At 40.8% G+C, this 21,684-nt stretch overlaps 1 protein-coding gene across 1 annotated transcript in view; it reads left to right on the top strand.

Annotated features, from left to right (window-relative positions):
• LSG1 (large 60S subunit nuclear export GTPase 1) overlaps positions 1–17,867 on the top strand; it is a 28,989-nt gene extending 11,122 nt beyond the window's left edge. The window contains exons 6-14 of the mRNA XM_055084610.1: positions 3,695–3,755; positions 5,137–5,313; positions 8,845–9,243; positions 9,672–9,773; positions 9,920–10,054; positions 10,515–10,629; positions 13,355–13,434; positions 14,776–14,949; positions 16,453–17,867. Of these exons, the coding sequence (XP_054940585.1) occupies positions 3,695–3,755; positions 5,137–5,313; positions 8,845–9,243; positions 9,672–9,773; positions 9,920–10,054; positions 10,515–10,629; positions 13,355–13,434; positions 14,776–14,949; positions 16,453–16,632 (1,423 nt within the window). The 3' untranslated portion in view covers positions 16,633–17,867. The remainder of the gene's footprint in view (positions 1–3,694; positions 3,756–5,136; positions 5,314–8,844; positions 9,244–9,671; positions 9,774–9,919; positions 10,055–10,514; positions 10,630–13,354; positions 13,435–14,775; positions 14,950–16,452) is intronic.
• Positions 17,868–21,684: the final 3,817 nt, after the last annotated feature.

Raw genomic sequence — 21,684 nt, 5'->3', positions numbered from 1 at the left:
TGAGATGATATCTCATTGTCGTTTTGATTTGCATTTGTCTAATGATTAATGATGTTGAGCATTCTTTCATGTGTTTGTTGGCGATCTGTATATCTTCTTTGGAGAAATGTCTATTTAGTTCTTCTGCCCATTTTTGGATTGGGTTTGTTTTTTTGATATGGAGCTGCATGAGCAGCTTGTAAATTTTGGAGATCATAAATGAACCTTATATTTGAAATGATGCTTTTAACAAGGAGCCCTTAAGATATGGGTTGGTTGGTTTGTTTATTTGTTTAGTCCATAGAATATACTCAATAAGAACATTAAGAAACAGGGTGCTTTAACTGGGATTCTCGGGAAAGAATATTAGCACATTTAGTACCATTACTAAGAACAAGGACTTGGATTAAATTTGTAGAAGTTATTTACATTTCTTTTTAGAGTGATGAAAATGATCTGGAATTAGATAGTGGTAATGGTTGCACCACTTTGTGAATATACTAAAAACCACTGAACTGTACACTTTTCCTCTCACTGTTGTGGCCTCTCCCGTTGCAGAGCACAGGCTCCGGACGTGCAGGCTCAGCAGCCATGGCTCACGGGCCCAGCTGCTCCACGGCATGTGGGATCTTCCCGGACCGGGGCACGAACCCGTGTCCCCTGCGTTGGCAGGCAGACTCTCAACCACTGCGCCACCAGGGAAGCCCTGAACTTTACACTTTTTAAAAGATGGATCTTATGATAATGTGAATTATATCTCTCTCTCTTTTTTTTTAAGTCACTTATATACCTCCGCCCCGCATCTTTCTCCCTCAGGGGCAGAGAGGGCTGTTGGCCTGGGATGTGAGGAGGTCAGAGTAGCAAGGCATATCTCTAAGCCTGAAGAAAGGGGAAGCTTGCTCCTGATCGTGGGCTTCATGCAGGCTTGAGTGGGGCTTGGGAAGACTCAGTCTGTTCTCCCAGGGAGCAGAGTGAGCCCATCTCTCCTCCAGGGCCTCATTAGCCTTGGGGATGTGTACTGCTGAAAATGTCTGTTTTCTTATTTCCAAAGATAAATGGTAACAATGTGAAATATTGAAACCTCACCCTTGAGGCAATGCCCCCATTTGCACGCTTGTAGTTTACTATTTAATTCTAGATTTTCTCCTACTTCCTTTATTGTCTGTCTTCTCTCTGCATTCTTTTTTGTTTTTCCTACTTATTCTGGTTTCTGACTTTTATGTAAGAGGCCTTCCTCCGATGTCAAATGATGTTTGTTGTCTGTTCATATTTAAGAACAAAGCATTACAAAGCTGATTGACAGGACTTCTGTTTGGGTGGAGTTTGCCCACTGGTGAACTTCACTGTATAGTAACTGAGCAGGGATCAATTTTATTTGTTTGGAATATGCCAAGATGTCAGTATCTATGGGCGTTTTCCCTAGGATCAGTCAGTTTCTTAAAGAGGAGGACTATCTCCTGCCAGGAACAGGGCTAAAGGCGGTGGTGTAATACAAGGGAGCTGGGCATTTCCATCATTTGGCGTGTAGACTTATGTTTAATCCTCCTCTCTTCAGTATAGCACCTCTTTCCCACCTTCTCCTGTGCTTGAGGTCCCAGTTCAGGAGCCTCTCAGGTTCATTTTCTCCAGGGTTCATTTTCTCCACAGGGGCTGTGGGGTGACGTGTGGCTGCCTGGCTGAATGGAACAGGGGCGTGGACCTAATTGCTCCCTGCTGAGAATGATTTCAGTCCTATACCTCACTCTTGCCATGAAAGCTAGACGTGATGCTTCTAATCATGAGCTTTCTCGGAGCTCTGGGGCATGAACAGGCTCACTTCTCATTGGGCTGACATTTCTTAGTTGCTGTTCTTTCTTTCTCTTTGTCCTGATGAGTTCCAGTCTTTGCTTTCATGTTTTGCAGGCTTTGAGAGGGAACAGAGGTAGACATATGTGTTCTTCCAGGTTTAACAACAGCAAGGCCCTTCCCTTGCTTCTCATGCCCCTGAGTAAGCAATTTGTTTCCCCAGAGTGAGCCTGTACTATTGAAACTTCTAGCTTCTATTGGATTACAGCATTACTTGCTCTTTTACTTTTTTGTGATATTTCTCTGTGTTTTTACAAGAGAGAACATGTTTCTGACTCAGAGAATATAGTTTATATCACACAGAAGTGGATCTGAGTCACATAGAAACATCAATAAAGTGACTACTGCTGTGTCTTTTAATAGGAAATATTTATTGATATGTTCTGTACAGTAGATGTCTCCTGTTTGGTAACAGGCTAGCTACGCCATCTGCCTCTTTAATTTCAAGAGTAGTTATCAGAAAAGAATTGATGTATAGTATGTCATTGAAATGGCGGAAACTGCCGAGGCACGGAGGGCAGAACGCTGTATTCCAGTAAGACAAGGCGCTTCCATTATGTTGCATCAACCCTTCCCAGTACATAGCTGGCACTTTTCTAGGCATCCTAATTCAGCACACGAAGCAAGCTGCCTTAAACTTTTCTTCTTTTCTTACTGGTGTGTCTAAGCTGGTTATTCTTTCTACCTGTTTGGTAGGTAGACATAATGTATGTGGACCTTGTAATTTTAGTTCATTAGGCTTTGTCCATTTTTTGCAGTCATTTTTGCATTTACTGTTAAATCCTCACAGTTGGAAAGTGGTAGATATTACCTTAAAGAAGGAAATACTAGGACCCACTTAACTAGAGAACTTAAAAGCAATTTGTCATAAATTAGCAGGTCTATGAGTTTCTTTGACTCACAAGATCATTCTGGAAATTTAACTATTCTGAAGGAAAATGCACTTTGTCAGAAGCTCTGCCCTAAATGGTAACCTTGATTTAATACATTTCCTTCAGTTGCATAGGAGTTACCTCAGGAAAAGCTGACCATATACGGATTTGCGGAAGACTGGTGGAAGGTGGTAGCACATCCACAGCTTGTTTCCTTCCAGTGGCAGTCACAGCTGGCCCTTAAAGCAGCTTTCCTAGCCACAGGTTCTGAAGGGAAGGAGGATTCTGCCGGAGAAGTGCAGTATTTATTCTTACAGTGCTCAGCTGCTGTCGTCCCCACTACATTTGTGAGGGATTCGAGGGGCTTGCTGTCATCCGCAGAAAGTTTTCATATTGCTACATCATCTTACATGTGATGGAAGGCGTTGGACTCATCATTCCTGCTTCACTATGGCAACTTAAGTTGATATTTTGCTGTTTTGTATTTCTGCCATTTAAACACATTCTTGGAACTGGTGGATGATGATTTGCTACATGTACACATGTCAGCCCTAGGTTTAAATAAGATATAGGCTTTGATGGTGGCAGCTGTGAGCAGGTGATATATTAGGGGTTTTTGAGGCTTTACTTAACACAAGTGTAAACTAGGCACTGCGTATACAGTAGACCTCACCTTGGATTGAAGTCTTTGGAATACTCTTTGATCTCTCCAGGAGAGTTTACTAGAAGATACAGGTTAAAGTTTTAACAATGAAACATCATCAGAGACTACAAGCTCTGGTCCAGAGTGCTTGCGTTCTCATTCCAGCTCCCTCAGTTAGTAGCTGGTGACCTTGAACAAGCCACTTAGCTGTTCTAAACTTCAGTCTCTTCGTATATAAACTGGGGATAATTGTACCTTAAAAAGTTAAATATATCAGTGCTTAATATGTGGAAAGTGTTTGCTACTATTTCCTTTCACTTCACAGTGATTGGTGTATCTCACATTTGTTTTTCAGTGATATCGTGGTCCAGATAGTAGATGCTCGAAATCCACTCCTATTTAGGTGTGAGGATTTGGTAAGTAAAATGTGACATGATTCAAACTTTAAGTCCTTGGGCAGCAGTGTGAGGACAGCATCACCGATAGCAGTGACCCTAGGCAGGCCTTTGCACCCTCCTCTAGCTTTGTTTAATCTGGCCTCCTGCTCCTCCCAAGGTCAGGAGCTTGCATTTTGGGACTGTTTAGATAGATGTTTTCTTCAAACAGTTGTTTCCATCTGCAGGAAGGCACAAACACTTGAACTTCCTACTTTTAGTTTCGAAACCACTTTGTTAATAGGCATTTGCCAGTGTTTCTCATTTTTTTAAGAGACTCTAGTTGAAATAGCATTTTGCTTACTTTAGCATATGCCTAGTCCCTTCACTTACCCATCCCACTAAGCTTTCTCTTCTCACACCGTAGTTATTACCTCCTGTGGTATTTTACAAATGAACTAAGTTTGTAAAACACCACAGGGGGTAATCATTAAGGTGTGAGGATCACAAGAAATAATGTGATACAGGCTTTCAATTAATAAGACACTGAACACACATGAAGTATTCCTATTTTTGTTTGAGGACCGGAGTAGGAATAGTACTGATTATTTTTAAATCCACTGGTGAATAACAATCTTAATGGGGAAACTCTTATTAATTCAGCTTTCATACTTTTTTTTTTTTTTTTTTTTTTTTTTTTGCGGTACGCGGGCCTCTCACTGCTGTGGCCTCTCCCGTTGCGGAGCACAGGCTCTGGACGCGCAGGCTCAGCGGCCATGGCTCACGGGCCCAGTCGCTCCGCGGCATGTGGGATCTTCCCGGACCAGGGCACGAACCCATGTCCCCTGCATCGGCAGGCGGACTCTCAACCACTGCGCCACCAGGGAAGCCCAGCTTTCATACTTCTGGTCTATTTCCCAATGGAGAGCTGTGCTTGGGAATTAATTTAATCACTGGGTCTTGTTTTCTTTTCAGCCTTCAAAAATATTTTTTTATATTAATAGGTAAGATTATTATTAGCTGTCATCACTTGGCTTGGAGATAGTCCCTGCTGGCCGACAAATCTAGTTACACAGTTCTTTAACTTTGCTTAAAAAAAGTAATTCAGGATTATTAAAGAGAGGAACTATATAATTTAAAGAAATAAGAACCTGTTATACTTAAACTGGGCAGGAAAGCATTTCTTTTTACCCTTTCCAGTTTCTTATGTGAAGAGTATTTTTTCTAAGTATAGATGACCTAACTTCTTTTCAGAGCTTGCTGAAATGATCCATAGAATGTATCATGATTAAAAATCTTTAAATTAGGAATGATTTAAAACTGGGGGCAGTAAAAACTTTCAGTCATAGCTGGGGATCTTCAGTATAATTAGCCTAATTTTCCCCCTTTTGGAGAGATATCTGAATATCTTTATCTTGCATAGGAATGTTATGTGAAAACAATTGATGACAACAAGGAGAATGTTATTCTGATAAATAAGGCTGACTTGATGACTACTGAGCAGCGGAGTGCCTGGGCCGAGTTCTTCGAAAAGGAAAATGTGAAGGTCATTTTCTGGTCGGCGTTGTCTGAAGCCATTCAACCGATTGATGACTCTAAGGTAACCTGGGGGACTTTTTCAGGTTGGGTTTCAAGGAGGAGGATTTTGGCTTCTGTTAAGTGTGCTCTGTTTTATTTATTTACTTATTTATTGTTGATGTGTGGGGTTTTATTTGTTTCTTTTTTCCCTAAGTGCTGTGATAGTCGGGTGATCTGTAGAAAAGTAAGCCACAGGGTTGCTTTCTCTGGTTTTTAAATAGTCTGCTATCCCAGGAGTCTGATGCACACTGATAGTAGCTATAATTTTTAATTTTTTTTAATTTTAGGCAGAAAATTATATAGGAAGTTTCATACTGACCTTGTTTGTAATTGCTTTTAAGAGAAGTCAGAACAAAAAGTCAGATACAGCTGAATGTAGTAACTTCTCTGGACTTGATTAGACTCTCTTTTGACTTTGTTTTGAAAACAAAGAAATGAAGTAGTCCTAAATTAAGATATACCATGTTATTTTCTGTATCTTTTAATCCACTTTTTACAGAAACAGCTTAGGAGTTATTTTCTAGTAAAAATTAATGGTAACCAACTATGAAAAGAAATTAGTAATAGAATCTTAGAGCTGGAAGAGACTTAAAGTCATATCTTTTCCTATCCACCTCCTTTCCTCTCACCTGTATTTATCAACTGTTTGCTGACTGGTTAGTGTGCTGAGCTGGGTGCTGTGAACACAACACCGTCCCTTGGTGAGCTCACAAGTTAGTAAGCTCTAACTTTGTGAAGGAGTTCTTCCCTCCACCTCCCTGGCAGTCACATGCTGTCTCTGTGACTGCTTTAAATGGCAGACACCAGGTGTCTCATTCCTTTTTATCTCCAAGGTTAGAAAGTTCTTTAGTCCAGTGAAGCTAAGTCAGCTTCCCTACCTTTGATCTGAGGCCTCTTCCTCTCTCCCCGTGTTCTCTCTTCTACAGAAGATACATTGTCTGCTTTCCTGCTCCTTATAGACATGACCTCCAGAGCACTCCTCACCCTGAGCACCTGTCTGCCTGTGTCAGACACCTAAAATGGGTGGCAGCTGGTTGAGTACAGTATTCCAGGTGTGGTTTGCCCAGGACATGTACTCTTATTTCTTGTGATCAGGATACTCCCAGTAATTCAGTTTTTGTTAATTCACCCCCTTTCAAAGAAGCTTATGCTCTTGGCTCATTGAACCTGTGAACAACCACATCCCTCAAATATTTAGAAGACAAGACTTACTAAGCAGATCTCATCCTATCTTTACATGTGGGAAAAGGTTTTCATTTTGGTTTTAACTCAGCTTAGGATCATGCTGTTCCTCTTAAATATTAGTGATTTGGGAACAAAGTAGAATTCATTTTGCATGTGTCATTTGCTTTTCTCTTCTTCCAGCTTTGAATCATCTACAGATTTTGTATTGGCCCTTCTATATATTCTTTCTGGTCATTGATAACGCTGTTGAGTAGACCGGAGCCAAGGATAGAGCTCTGTGAACTTTTGTGGACTTAATAAGTCCTCAGTACCAAGCATTTTAGTGTGATGCATACAGATGTATTTGAAAGGCTATAACAGTAGTTATTCTGTTATTACTGTTAATGAAAACTATCCCATAGAAAACTTATTCTTAGCCAGGCACTACTATTCTGAGTACTTTATGTGTTTCATTTCATCTTTTACATCTGTGGTATTCCCTGACCTATCAGCCAAGGAGGAGTAGGTTGCAAAGGGAAGTGGGATTGTTTGCACCCTCTGTTCTCAGGGAACCCTTGTTGCCTCCCATTGCTGTCAGGGGAGGAATTGTTTGGAGGAATTTCCTAACTTGAGGAATTGCTTCCCTGTCAGATTCTGGATTAACAGTGCATGATTTATGGAAGATATTCTTTCTTCCTTTTTAAAAGTTGAACCCTATTTATTCCTCCCAGGTCTTCTGAAATCTGTTATTCATGATTTTCCAAGTCATGTAACCAGCTACCATTGTGATATATCTAATCACATCTGTCATTTGAGTATCAAACATGAACTTATTAAAAATAGGTAGTCACTGTTTTCTCACCTATCTGAAGTTTGGTTCTTTCTCTATGGTTGTTTAACCTTTCTTATTTTAAAAAAATAGGACTTTTTTTTTTTTTTTTTTTTTTTTTTTGCTGTACGTGGACCTCTCACTGTTGTGGCCTCTCCCGTTGCGGAGCACAGGCTCCGGATGCACAGGCTCAGAGGCCATGGCTCACGGGCCCAGCCGCTCTGTGGCATGTGGGATCTTCCCGGACCTGGGCACAAACCTGTGTCCCCTGCATCGGCAGGCGGACTCTCAACCACTGCGCCACCAGGGAAGCCCAAGGACATTTTTTTGAATTGAGTACTTTGGTTTTCTCTTGGCCATCTCTTAAATTGCACTGTGTTCCCCCAAAACATTGACTTTTCCCTTCTTTCTTTCTATTTTTGATGTAACTACTGCAAAGTCCTTTTGTTGTCTTTATCATTTTTCCTGAACCAAAACTGCTTCTAGCCTTAGTTTTCCTAATACACATTCATGTTCAGTTTACATTCTTGTGTTCTGCAGAAGAGCACACAGTGACTTCATTACATTTATTGCTCATTTATCATAGAAATTGCTTCCAATTCCATATTTCTTTTTGAGTTGCCAGGAATGACAATGAAATCATACCTTTTTTCCCTGACATTTTTTTTTAATATCTCTTTCCTAAAATGTAAGATGCCTATTTAACTGAGTTCATCATGCCCTCTCCTGTGATGGCTACTCATTGTAATGCTAGATTATTTGGAAATGATAGGTTTCCATCACTTCCAAATCTGAATCAATTCTCCCTTGTTGATACTGATTGGTAACACTATAAATTGCCATATTTCTGCTTTGTTATCCATAGGAATTCAGAAGGATTAACACACCCATGAATCGTAAATGATTTTTACCTTTCTCTTTCCAAAGGAAATCGTTGGTTGGTGAATAATTTCCATGCGCAGAGTTGAGTTTTATTGCTCTCATACTTCACACACAGGGACCTGTGCTCCATGATGCTATGATTTATTAAAGACAGTTATAAAAGAATAGCAGTTTCCTTAACTATGCAAACCACTGTCTTTGAAAATGCAAATATACAATGAAGCCCAGATTACAAATTATACCCTTCTTGCTTTGTGCAGAGAAGAGAACGCTAAATGTTTTATCGTTCATGAGAAATGCTGTTTTATTCTACAGCCCATTGCAAAAAAAAATGTACTGCCAAGGAGTTCAGCTTGATACAGGTTTTTCTAAACCCTTGCTTTCTTTTAATAGGTAAAAGAGTTATCTATTAGAAAGGTAATACATGTTATTTGTACAGAGTTCAAATAATACAAAACTGTGTAAAGTGAAGGTCCACCACTCCAGAGGACACCACTGTTGCTAGTGTGGTTATATCCTCATGCTATCTTCTCCTTCTATTCCCCTTTTTCTTTCTCCTTCATAACTTTCCTTGTCCTCTGTTCATCTTAGATAACCAACTCTGAATGTTGTTCACCAGAGTGAAGAGTGCAGTTGTTACACGCTTCTGAACTTTTGTGGTTTCTGTTATTTCATCAGGAAGAAGTAAACGGAGACAGTGGAGAGGCCATCACAGCTGAGTTTGAAAACTCCAGTTGTGACGAAGCTGAAATTCTACACAGAGAGCCTGAACATCTTTCACTTAATGAAGTTGCCAGGAGTGATGAAGATGACAGCGAGTATGAGGACTGTCGGGAGGAGGAGGAGGAGGACTGGCAGACGTGTTCAGAAGAGGGCGGCAGCCCTGACGAGGAGGCCCGTGGCCAGGATTGGAAGGGAAGCTGCACTGTGGATTCTGAGGCTCAAGGAAGGAAGACCCCACAGAAGAGGCAGATACACAATTTTAGCCACCTGGTATCCAAGCAGGAATTACTGGAGATCTTTAAGCAGCTACACTCTGGAAAGAAGGTGAAGAATGGACAACTTACTGTTGGACTGGTAAGATGAAATATGTCATAAAATTGTTCCGCGAGGGTCTGTATTCCCCATCCTTTGGTAGCTACACTGGAACTCCAGAGATCAGTCAGGCCCTGGCGTCATAGGGAACATTGATGCCCTCTTGTTGCCCACGGGCATCCTGGGAGCAGGCTGGGTGACAGGCAAAGCCCAACTCAAAGAATGAACTTTCTCAAGGCTTATATTGCTTACACCACTGTTCATATTAATTATCTTCTACAGTCTCCCAGTTCATCCCCACCTGTCCCATCACTTACAAGAGATACTAGAATGTGAGCTTTCAGGGTTGTCTTCAGACTTCCAGTCCAATGTTCTTACCTTTAGATAGGCTTTTTAGATAGAGTAGGCTTTCAGCATCCTGTGATCCTTGGCAACTTATACTGTAAACATTGCTTCTGACACCCTTCTAGGTGGGCTACCCAAACGTTGGTAAGAGTTCGACAATCAACACCATCATGGGCAACAAGAAGGTGTCTGTGTCTGCCACGCCTGGTCACACCAAGCATTTTCAGGTATTTCTACAGCATCGGCCTCTGTATTTCCTTCTCTGCCAGTTCCTCCCTCTGGGTGTTTTCTGAAGTTCTTTGCCACTCGTGTGTTGCTCTTCTTTCCCTTCCTGTGCTGTATGCCCAGCATAAACCTCTTACTTGTCTTTCAGACTCTCTATGTGGAGCCTGGCCTCTGCTTATGTGACTGCCCAGGCCTGGTGATGCCATCCTTTGTCTCTACCAAAGCCGAGATGATTTGCAGTGGAATCCTCCCGATTGACCAGATGAGAGATCACCTCCCACCTGTATCATTAATATCCTCTGTGCTGTGCCAAAGTTTTGGTTGTTATGTGTATATTAGGACTTAAGAAAAATCTGGGTAATAGGGGAGGAAAAAATAATCACTCCTTACATAGTTGCAAGGATTAGAAACAAAGACTTGGTGCTTTATGTCTGAATTAGGGTCATCTCACAAATCTATAGTGTATTTACATAAAAGTGTGTCATCTTTAAGGTCTGTTTCAGAGGTAATATTTTAATATTTTTAAAGGATACATTTGGAAGTGATCATTGAGCATAAGGCTTTGTTTAGAAGAGGGGAGAAAAGTCTTTTAAATTAACGAATAATCGTACTTATTCTTTGGAGAGGTGAGAAGATTTTTTGTCACAGAGGTGCTGAAATACCATGTTCTTAGAAGACACCATGGGGAGGAGGAGGGGGTCAGTTCAAAGAAACGGATTCCTTGACAATCTTACATTTGCCAGAATATTCCAAGACGTGTTTTAGAAACTACGTACGGCATTGACATCATAAAGCCTAGAGAAGATGAAGATCCCCAGCGACCTCCAACGTCAGAAGAACTGTTGACGGCTTATGGATGTGAGTTGTGATTTATTTTAAAACATGAACAAAAAATAATAGTATAGCTACTAAGAGAAATACTCTGCAAAGGTACAAGTTCAGAATTTTTCCTTACTGATATTTCTGTTGTACTGTTGTTCTTGCCCACCAAGTGGCCTCCAGGTAGCTGACTTGGTCCAGCAGTAAAGGAGGGAGAGCCGGCCACTGCCTGAGTGGTATTTTACTTCAGTGTTAAGTGCTTTTTAGAGTTAGAATAGGAGCTGCTCTGTATCCTTTGCCTCTTCCTCAGGTATTCGTCATAGAAATCAAGTGCCTGGGAGACGCATCTTCCCAGGCTCTCTCAGGCCCTTTCCTGTGGGAGGCCTAGGACCCAAGTGTAGACACAGGGCTTCTGATCTAAGGCTATGTTGGCTTTTTCTTTTTCTGCATGGGAATTATCTTTGTCATTTCTCCAATTCATTGTGATTTATTTACCTTAAACAGAAGCTTTAAAGGTAATCTGGAAAGACGCGTATCTACCTAAAGAAAAAGTGGTGTTAAAAAAATTTCCATGCATGTGTGGCTTGCCTTGTAAGGAATTGCCCCCAGCCGGGAAGCAGTTCAGGTTATTTGAGTATTTACTGGCAGAGAAAGGTGATTTGATATAAACCACACTTATATGGTTAAAATCAGACCTTGAATTTACTTTAGTTGAGCGACTTTAAAGAGGATGAATACTAAGCACTTGTTGCAAGACTGCTATAGTCACAAAATCATAGGACAAGAAGGGGCCTTAAAGATTCCCTCACCTCTCATCCCCCTTTTCTTAAGACAAGTAATCTGAAATCAGAGCATGAAATGACTTGCCCAAGGTGGTGTCTGGTCAGTGGCATAGCCTCAGTGAGAACCCAGATTTCCTAATCTAGACCTCTCCAGTGTGCTAACCTGGAAGATGGGGAAAGGTAGACTTTGCACTAAACTTTGCATCTGGTTTGATTTCCAGATAAAACTGAAAGAAATGTGAGTCTTTTAAGATTTTTCATCTGATTCTCTCTGATGAAATCAAAGAGAGTGAGGACAAAACCAGTTTGTAAAAACAGATGACTAAACATTCTTAAAATATTAGTGAAATTCAACATCTGTCCATATATTTGTTAGCCATTTTGTCTTCTGAGAATCACTTTTTTCTATGCATCATTTGTTTTTATCGTAATGATTTGTAGGAGTTCTTTGTTACCTGTGCTGCAAATGTTTTTCCCAGTGTTTATTTATGATTTCTTTTGCTCTGTAGAAGTTAACGACTTTAATAAACAATGTGGTTTTTTTTGGTTTTTTGGGGGGGTTTTTTTGGCTGCATTGGGTCTCTGCTGCTGCGCGCAGGCTTTTCTCTGGTTGAGGCGAGCGGGGGCTACTCTTCTTTGCGGTGCGCGGGCTTCTCGTTGTGGTGGCTTCTGTTGTGGAGCGCAGGCTCTAGGTGCATGGTCTTCCGTAGTTGCAGCGCACGGGCTCAGTAGTTGTGGCTCGTGGGCTCTACAGCGCAGGCTCAGTAGTTGTGGCACACGGGCTTAGTTGCTCCACGGCATGTGGGATAATGATTTGTAGGAGTTCTTTGTTACCTGTGCTGCAAATGTTTTTCCCAGTGTTTATTTATGATTTCTTTTGCTCTGTAGAAGTTAACGACTTTAATAAACAATGTGGTTTTTTTTGGTTTTTTGGGGGGGTTTTTTTGGCTGCATTGGGTCTCTGCTGCTGCGCGCAGGCTTTTCTCTGGTTGAGGCGAGCGGGGGCTACTCTTCTTTGCGGTGCGCGGGCTTCTCGTTGTGGTGGCTTCTGTTGTGGAGCGCAGGCTCTAGGTGCATGGTCTTCCGTAGTTGCAGCGCACGGGCTCAGTAGTTGTGGCTCGTGGGCTCTACAGCGCAGGCTCAGTAGTTGTGGCACACGGGCTTAGTTGCTCCACGGCATGTGGGATCTTCTGGGACCAGGGCTCAAACCCATGTACCCTGCATTGGCAAGCGGATTCTTAACCACTGCGCCACCAGGGAAGCCCAACAATGTTTTTCCTTCTTAGTTTTGTTGGGTTTGGTGTTTTACTTGGGAAAAACTATTTTACTGTAATCCTTTTTTTTTTTTTTAATCTTTAGATTTTTTTTCCCTTTTCCTAAATGTATTTTTGTGTACGGTTCTAACTATTGATACTTTCTTCTAAACTGAAGGAGCCAACATAACTGCTAGTATGGGAGGGAACTGAGTTTTGAACCTGTCAGCCAAAGCTTGTGTTCTTACCCGCTGTGCTCTGCTACTCCCTTCTGATTGAGTTAGTATTAAAGGGATCTTCGTTGTATGTTTGGGAAACTGAAAAAGGTGTAGACATATCATTAAATAAGAAAACTTGCTCTGTTGCTTTGAGTTTTGCTAATAATATTGACAACATAGCATTGTACAAGTAGCCTCCTTGAATCAATAATTAAAATCAGAGAGATAGAAGAAATGACTGGAGTAGAGAGAGATTGAATGTGTTACAGCATGTTGCTAGGTGGTTGTCAGAAGATCAGATGTAACAATATAGTCTATTCTCCTGGATTATCAGATGTTTTTGTAATGCTAACCAAAATGTTTTCTACATTATTAATTGATTTGTTTTTTTTTTAAGGTTAAGTGAGAATGCACAGTGTAATAACAGAAAAGGCTAGATTTCCATCACCTCAGTTGTCTTTGTTGTGATGTTTTCTAACTTAGGTTTTGCAAAATTCATTTCTCCTCACAGGTATGCGAGGATTCATGACAGCACATGGACAGCCAGACCAACCTCGATCTGCACGCTACATCCTGAAGGATTATGTCAATGTAAGTGAACCCTGCTTCTCATTCCTCTGGAATAAGTAGGTCTTCTTTCTCCACAGTGTATGTTTAGGGTAATGGCAACCAGCTGGGTTATAAAGGAGATATCTTCTCATTGATATTGTGCCATAACTGGAATTATATTCTTGATCCATCATATAAATCATAGAAGTGACTGACGTAATATGAAAGAGATGAAGGTCTCTGAATACCTATTCGCAGTGAAGGTGATAAATTTATGTCTCCAGTTTTTCCATCTCCTCCAGCCCTTGGGTGTTTCTACTGCAGCTATATCACAGTATTCCTTGTAGTGTAGCTGTTTATATACCTGTTTTCCAACACTTGTCCAGTAAAAATAATAATCATAGCTAACATTTATTCAAAGCTAGCCTTGCTAAGAATAGTTCTAAATGTTTTACATTTGTCATCTCATTAAAAATATGTAAGTCTGTGAGGTATTATTCTGTTACAAGTGAGGACATGCTAAGTTTTGGGTTTTCTTCATCAGTAAAATAGGAATTAATAGTACCTATCTCATGAGATTATTATGGGAAATAAATGAGAATGGTGTATGTGTGTGGAGACATACACACACACACACGTGCACGTGTGCGCGCACGCACACATCACTAAGCTCAGTGCCTGGCACTTAATTAGCCCCAGTAGTTTTTATTTATTAAGCTCCTTCTTTCCACAAAAAAGCATTCCAGGGGCTTAATTGGTTGTGAGGATTTCACTTTATTCCCTCCTCTTCTCAATACACCATCAGCGGAGCTTGGAGCATAGAAGTAAAAGAGGGCAGCCATATTCTCTTTTTTTTTAATTCGGGAGGAAAACAGTTAATAGAATATTTGTATAGATGAATTTATTCATTTACCATTTGTAAAACTATGGAGGGTAGGGGAGATGAGTTAAAAACAACCACAGTTTTTAGAGTGTTTATAGTGGAAAGAGGAAACTTGGCACCCAGTGGACAACAGCAACAGGCCCAGTGTCCCCATTAGTACAGCCACACTGTCCAACTACGTCCTGGCTTTTGTTTTGGAAAATACTCTCTTAACTATAATCATATACGTGTACTGAAGAGTACGGTAAACAAGGTAAAAGGGGGCACAGGGAAGATTTCGTTCTTGTGTGGGAGCTGTGGGAAGAGGTGGGCCTCTAGAACACTAAGGATCATCATCAGGGTGTAAGTTGGGACTCTCTAGTTGCAGTGAGCAAAACTCAGCTCAGCTGTCAAAAGGCCGAAAGTTCCATCAGAGTGTGCACCATGGAGAGGCCGCCTCTGTGGACTCTCAAACAGATGGCCCTGAGGATGTGCTGTTACCATGCGTGTTGCCTTTGCAGGGTAAACTCCTGTACTGTCATCCTCCTCCTGGAAGAGATCCTCTGACCTTTCAGTATCAACACCAGCGACTCCTAGAGAAAAAAGCGAATGGTGGGGAAATAAAAATGCAGCCGCGCAGAAATAAAAAAGCAAATCAGATTGAAAATGTAGTGGACAAAACTTTTTTCCATCAGGTAAGTTTTAAAGTTTTTCTTTAACTTCTGATCCAGTACATTTTGTATAACAGCTTTATTGAAATAACATTTGCTTACCATAAAATTCACGCTTTTAAAATATACGGTTCAGTAGGTTATAGGATATTTGCAGAGTTATGTAACCATCACCACTCACTCCAAAAAGAAACCCTGTACCCATTAGCATTCAGTCTCCACTCCCCTCTGCCCCCAGCCCCTGCCAACCACTAATCTACTTATATAAAGATTTGTCTATTCTGGATGTTTCATGTAAATGGAATCATACGCTCTGTGGTCCTTTGTGACTGGCTTCTTTATCCTAATGGCTTCAAGGTTCACCCATATATCAGTACTGTATTCCTTTTTATTGCCAAATAATATTCCATTGAATGGATAGACCACATTTTGTTTATCCATTTATCAGTTGTTGGACATTTGGGTTGTTTCCACTTTTTGTCTATTATGAATAATGCTGCTATGAACATTTATGTGCAAGTGTTTGTGTGGACATATATTTCATTTCTCTTGGGTATATACATTAGGAGTGGGATTGGTGGGTCATGTGGGAACTCTAAGTTTAACAGTTGAGGTACTGCCAAACTTTCCAAAAGTGGCTGCACCATTTTACATCCCCATCAGCAATGTATGAGGGTTCTAATTTCTCCACATCCTTGCTAAGCTACAGAAAGGAAGTGATATTTAAGCTGGACTTTGAGGAACAAATAAAAATGTGTCAGTTGGAAGAAGTGGTGAGGGCCACATTTCCAGGCAGAAGGAATAGCATGAACAAAGGCAAAAAGATGTGAGAGTGTGGATTTTTTCAGTAGAGAGCCCATGTTGTAGGTGGCCTTGTGTGCCATGTGAGGGAATATGAACTTGATTCCCCAGGCCACAGGCGGCCATCAGAGATCTGTGAGGACAGGACTAGAGAGTTGCAGAATAGAGAACTCTGATAGAAATGTGCACACTGGATTTGAGGAATCTTGCAGTGAAAGTGAAAGTCCAGTGAAAGCTGATGAACACCTGGTTTAGAGCATTGGGGATAGAGAAGAGGGGGAAAGATGTACAAAGTTCTTGAGAGTGGAATCCACAGAACTTAGTGCCTGGCTGTATGTGATAGATAAGGAAGACAGAGTGTGTGCCATCTTCAGGTCTGGACATATTTCTTATACCACTGGCCAAAATAAAGAATGGAGAGTCAGCTTCTAACTAACTTTGGGTTGCAGCCGGTTGAAGTTTGATATCAAGATAGAGATTTCCAGAAAATAGCTGGTATTGAGCCTAGTTATAGATGTTGTTTGAAGCCATGGACTAAACAAAGTTGAGGACAAAGAGAATGAAGTGAAGACACAACACTGAGAAACTTATTTAAGGAATGGGGAGAGAAAGAGGACCAGTGAGAGATGGAAGTCCACTCTCTTGGAGTTCTCCATAAGCAATCCTGTGCATATCCTGTAAAGGAGACTGCTGACATAGCCAGTAATATTTTCTCTTATTTCCTAGGAAAATGTGAGAGCTTTGACCAAAGGAGTCCAGGCTGTGATGGGCTACAAGCCTGGGAGTGGCCTGGTGACGGCAGCTACTGTGAGCTCTGAGACAGGGGCTGGGAAGCCCTGGAAAAAACATGGCAACAGAAATAAAAAAGAGAAAAGTCGTAGACTCTATAAGCACCTGGATACGTGAACTTGGGCTGCAACAGAAGTAGCATCTGCACTGTGCATCTGTGGTGCTATAGGGTGGACCCTGCCCTTGTGATATCAAGACCAGCAGCTGATATCAAGATACCAGCAGCTGATATCAAGACTGAGGGGCTCCTCAGAGCATCAACTCCAATTAACAGGGTTGTCTTGGAGCCCCAGAAACCTGTTCCTGTAGGAGGCTGAATCTGAGATGAGGGAATGAATGATGTATGTTTATTTGTGTAAACATATATACAAATGCATAGTAATTTGTAAACTGGGAATTTTTTGAAGAGATATTAAAATTAAATTGCCACTTATGGATTTTTTATTTGTTCATGTAGCTACACTGCAATTTGGACATTTCACATTATTTAAACAATTTTAATCTGCTAAAACATGCTGGGATTTTAGATGGATTTTTGAGTACATTATGAGATTTGTGATTCTCCATCTCACATACATACCCCAACACACACCCCTAATATGGTAGAAGGCATATCAGATCTTGGAATAGGGGCTAGGGCTAGCACAGGTGATTTTTAAAAGACCTTGAAGAGCATAATCCTCTGTTGAAAGTCACCGTGAGTCTCTTCCCCAGAGGGGAGCGTGGGTTTTTCTATAGCCAAACCCACAGCGAGTGAGGAAGGTGGCAGCTGAGCAGCTGGTTCTTGTTTTAGGTGTAGGGATCCTTGATGTCCTTAGCACTTAGGACCATCAGGAGTAGTTGACCAACAAGGGCAGTTGACCTTTTACAATCACCTTTGTAATACACCATGGGTACTTCAGCCTCTCACTTCTTTACTTTTGTCTCTCTTTTTCTCTGAGCCTCATTATTCCCTTAATTCAGATCCTTACCTTGTTCTGTGTCATAGATATTTTTGGAAATCTAATGGAAGTTATAAATGCTTTCTCCAGAAAAATGCACATTCCCACCTACACAATTTTGCAAAATGTATCAGAACATTCACAGGTCCCCAAAGTTCATGAATTCACTGTTAAGAAGCCTTGCCTTGGGAATTCCCTGCCAGTCCAGTGGTTAGGACTCTGCTTTCACTGCCAAGGGCCTGGGTTCTATCCCTGGTGGGGGAACTAAGACCCCGCAAGCCATGAGGTGTGGCCAAAAACCAAAGTGTTAAAAAAAAATTTTTTTATTTAAAAAAAATTTTTTTTTAAAGCCTTGCCTCTAACTGACCATAATGTATTTGGTATATTTGAAAATTGTTATATGTGGGAAATTAAAAATTTTTGTTCATTAATAAGTATTCATTGACCAAATTTTAATTTTGATGAAGTCCAAATTTATCTTTTTTTGCTTTGGTTGCTTATGCTTTTGGTATTAAGAAAGTATTGGCAAATAAAAGGTTACTAAGATTTACTCCTGTGTTTTTTCCCAAGAGTTTTAGGGTTTTAGCTCTTAAATTTAGGTCTTTGGGCCAGAGTTGATTTTTGTATATGGTGTGAGGTAGGGGACAAACCAACTTCATTCTTTTGCATGTGGATATCCAGTAGTCCCAACACCATTTGTTGAAAAGACCAGCCTTTCCCCATTGAATTATTTTGATACCCCTGTCAAAAGTCGAACGTAAATGTGAGGGCTTATTTTTTTATGTTTGCCTTTGATATTTAACATTCATGGGTGTGTAACAATTGTGAAGAGTATCTGACTCAATTTCCTAGCACGTACTGCTGGTAAGAGATGATGTCTGTGCAGATGCCCCACCCACTCCACATCCCTTAGCCTAATTGGAGTTCGCCTGCAGCCCAATACACGGTTCCTGTGCAGGCTCACAGCTTTCCACAAGCCCTGTGTTTTCTGCTTTCCCACCTGAGGACTTTTCCTGCACCCCAGGAGCTTGCTCAGCCTGCACACAGGGCAGTCTAGAAGGGCTGGGGGCTTAACACTCCCTGGGGTAACCCCCAGCCAGTAAGGAATGGGGGCCAGTTGGTAAGCACCCCAGCTTCCCTTTCACCCAGTGTGTACATTCTACATGTTCTTCAGTGGAACTGAGCCCCACTTGCCCACAGCTAAAACTGTCTCATTAACTCACCTTTCCTTTTCTCCCTTCCCGGTCTCACTTTCTCCTCTTCCTCGTTTCTGCTTCACGGAAGTGCCACCCAAATAAACTAACTGAACCTAAGTCTTTGTTTACAGTCTGAGGAACCCAAACTCGGACACCACGAAAAGGGAATTTATATTTTCACCTTTGCTTCTGCCCAGAATATGTCTCATTAAGCATCCTCGCAATTTTTATTTTTAAGTATTCTCACCCTTGTTTTACAGGTTAGTACTTAAATTTATGAAGTGCAGTCATTATCATTATCACATTATCAAATTTTTTGTTTCGAAATTTTTTTCCAATATTTAATTACAAGGACTATGCCACCCTTTTCAAGTAGAACCTGCTATACATCTGTCATCTGTTTACTTTTCAGGAAATAAGAAGGAAGTGTGGTTTCTCTCAAGAAACCAATAGCAGCGTATGTTTTCTTGGTGGGGAACCAGGAAAAATTTGGCAGCAAGCCAGAAATCTACTTACTGCCACCTTGTTTTACCAGCCTTTTCCCATCTTCGGTCTTTGTGGAGAAGTGAGGAAAATCGTTTTAAATTTCCACCCTGAACAACCATTTGTTGTCTGTTGTGTTCAATGTACCAGGTGAGGGTACCAGGGTACCAATGTACCAGGTGAGGGTGAGAGGCCCTACAGAAAGGAAAAATGGTGCTTTCAAAAGTTTCCAGTATAGGGACTTCCCTGGTAGTCCAGTGGTTAAGAATCCGCCTTCCAATGCAGAGGATGCAGATTCAATCCCTGTTCGGGGAACGAAGATCCCACATGCATGCCGCAGCTAAGCTTGCGTGCTCTAGAGCCCATGCGCCACAACGATGCGGCCAAATAAATAAATTTTTTTTCCTAAAGTCTCCAGTATAAAGAGGAAACAACAACCATTTTGAGCAATTTTAAAACAAAAGGCATTATGTTAGCAAAAAGTAGACCCTCAATAAAATTTTTAAATGTTTTATTGAAGTGCAATATGTATACAGAAAGTGCACAATCATAAGTGTACAGATAGCTGAATTTTCACAAGCAACACATTGATGCAGCCAGCACCCTGATGCAGGGTGCTGGTCATGCACAGAGCATGACCAGTACCCACCTAACCACTATTCTAACTTTTTCGCCTCACTTTATATTATACAGAAACAATCAACGGTATGTACCCTTAACGTATCTCACTTTTTTAATCAGGGTTTGTGAGATTCGTCCATATTCTCACGTGTAATCATAAATCGTTCATTCTCATTGCCAAATAGTGTTCTATGGTGTGAATATATCACAATTTATGTTTTATTATTGGTGGACATGTAGAGGTTTCTCAGGTTTGGGTTTTTTTTAATTTTTCAATTAATAAACTTTATTATTTAGACCAGTTTTAGGCTCACAGCAAAATTATGCAGAAAGTACAGAGAGTTCCCATTTATCCCCAGTCCCCGCCCACACAGAGCCTCCCCTACTGTCAACATCCCATACCACAGTGGCTTGTTTGTTACAGTGGATGAACCTACAGTAACACATCCTCATCACCCAATAGGTTTTGGTTTTTTAAAATAGTGCTGCCGTGGATGTTGTAATACAGTGCTATTCAACAGAACTTTCTGCTCTAATGGAAATGTTCTATGATCGGTGCTGTCCAGTACGTAACTACAGCCACATGTGACTATTAAGCACTTAAAATGTGGCTAGTGACATCTTCAGAAGTTAACTGCTAAAGGTAATGACTGTTAACTCCTGCCTGACCCAACAATCAAAGGTCAGTATGATGAGATTTTTTTCAGAGTTGGGGGAGAATAGGGGTAAATTTCACATTTATAATTTATACATCTTGTCTACTTCTAAAGTAGGCAACACACAGTATTAAAACACTTATAATATTTTGGATTCTAAACCATTGAGTTTTTTTAAAGAGGATTTTTGAATCCATAGTAATATTCAAAAAAAGGAGAGGAAGGGAAACTTTTTTACAAAAGAACCCCAGGGAGAAAATGTAGAAGGAATGATAGGATCATCATTTTGTAACCATCAACGAAATCAAGGATTCAGGCAAGATCACCAACGGATGCTGAAAGCACTGAGTGAAAGGTCGTTGTGGAACTGGATAGTCACACCCCTCTAAGTATCACCCACCCTTACTTATTAAATTCAAAGGGAAAGTGCTTTCTGCAATGGAGCAACCTGGCAGCCACTACGTTAAACAAGTGATCAAACTCAGCATCACCCGTGGAGCGCCAGCCTGGCATTCTGCAACCCCGATGCAGTGTATCAGGGAGTACAAGACATCACCTTGTACTGCTTTTGCAGAAGCATTTAACCTCAATATAATCACGAGGAAACAACTAGATGAATTCCGCATTTGGGACAATCTATAAAACAAGGGACCTGGGCTAAAGAGACACACAGCTAAATGAGTGAATCCTAAACTGAAAAAAAAAAAAAAATCAACTACATTACTGGACATTACTGGAACAACTGAGCAAATTTTAATATGGATTACATTTTTTTCTTCCAGTTTTATTGAGATATAATTGACATACAGCACTATAAGTTTAAGGTGTACAGCATAATGATTTGATTTACATGCATCATGAAGTGGTTCTCACAGTAAGTTTAGTGAACATCCATCACCTCATATAGGTATAAAATTAAGAAATAGAAAAAATTGTTTTCTTGGTGATGAGGATTCTTATGATTTACTCTCTTAACAATTTTCATATATAACATACAGCAGTGTTCATTATATTCATCATGTTTGTACATCACACCCTTAGTACTTATGTATCTTATAACAGGAAGTTGGTACTTTTCGACCACCTTCATCCACTTCCCCTCCCCCACCCCCATCCCCGGATTACATATTAGATAAGATTATTGTATCAGTGCAATAGAAGTGTGGTTCTGAGGAGACTATCCTTGGAGAAACATGCTGAGGCATATTAAGGGTAAAATGTCATGATACCTGCAATTTCAAATGGTTCCGAGTGGAGACAGAGAGACAAAAC

The sequence above is a fragment of the Physeter macrocephalus genome, chromosome 1 (assembly GCF_002837175.3).
Source record: "Physeter macrocephalus isolate SW-GA chromosome 1, ASM283717v5, whole genome shotgun sequence".
NCBI classification, from domain to species: domain Eukaryota; kingdom Metazoa; phylum Chordata; class Mammalia; order Artiodactyla; family Physeteridae; genus Physeter; species Physeter macrocephalus.
This window is presented reverse-complemented; position numbering and strand designations above follow the sequence as displayed.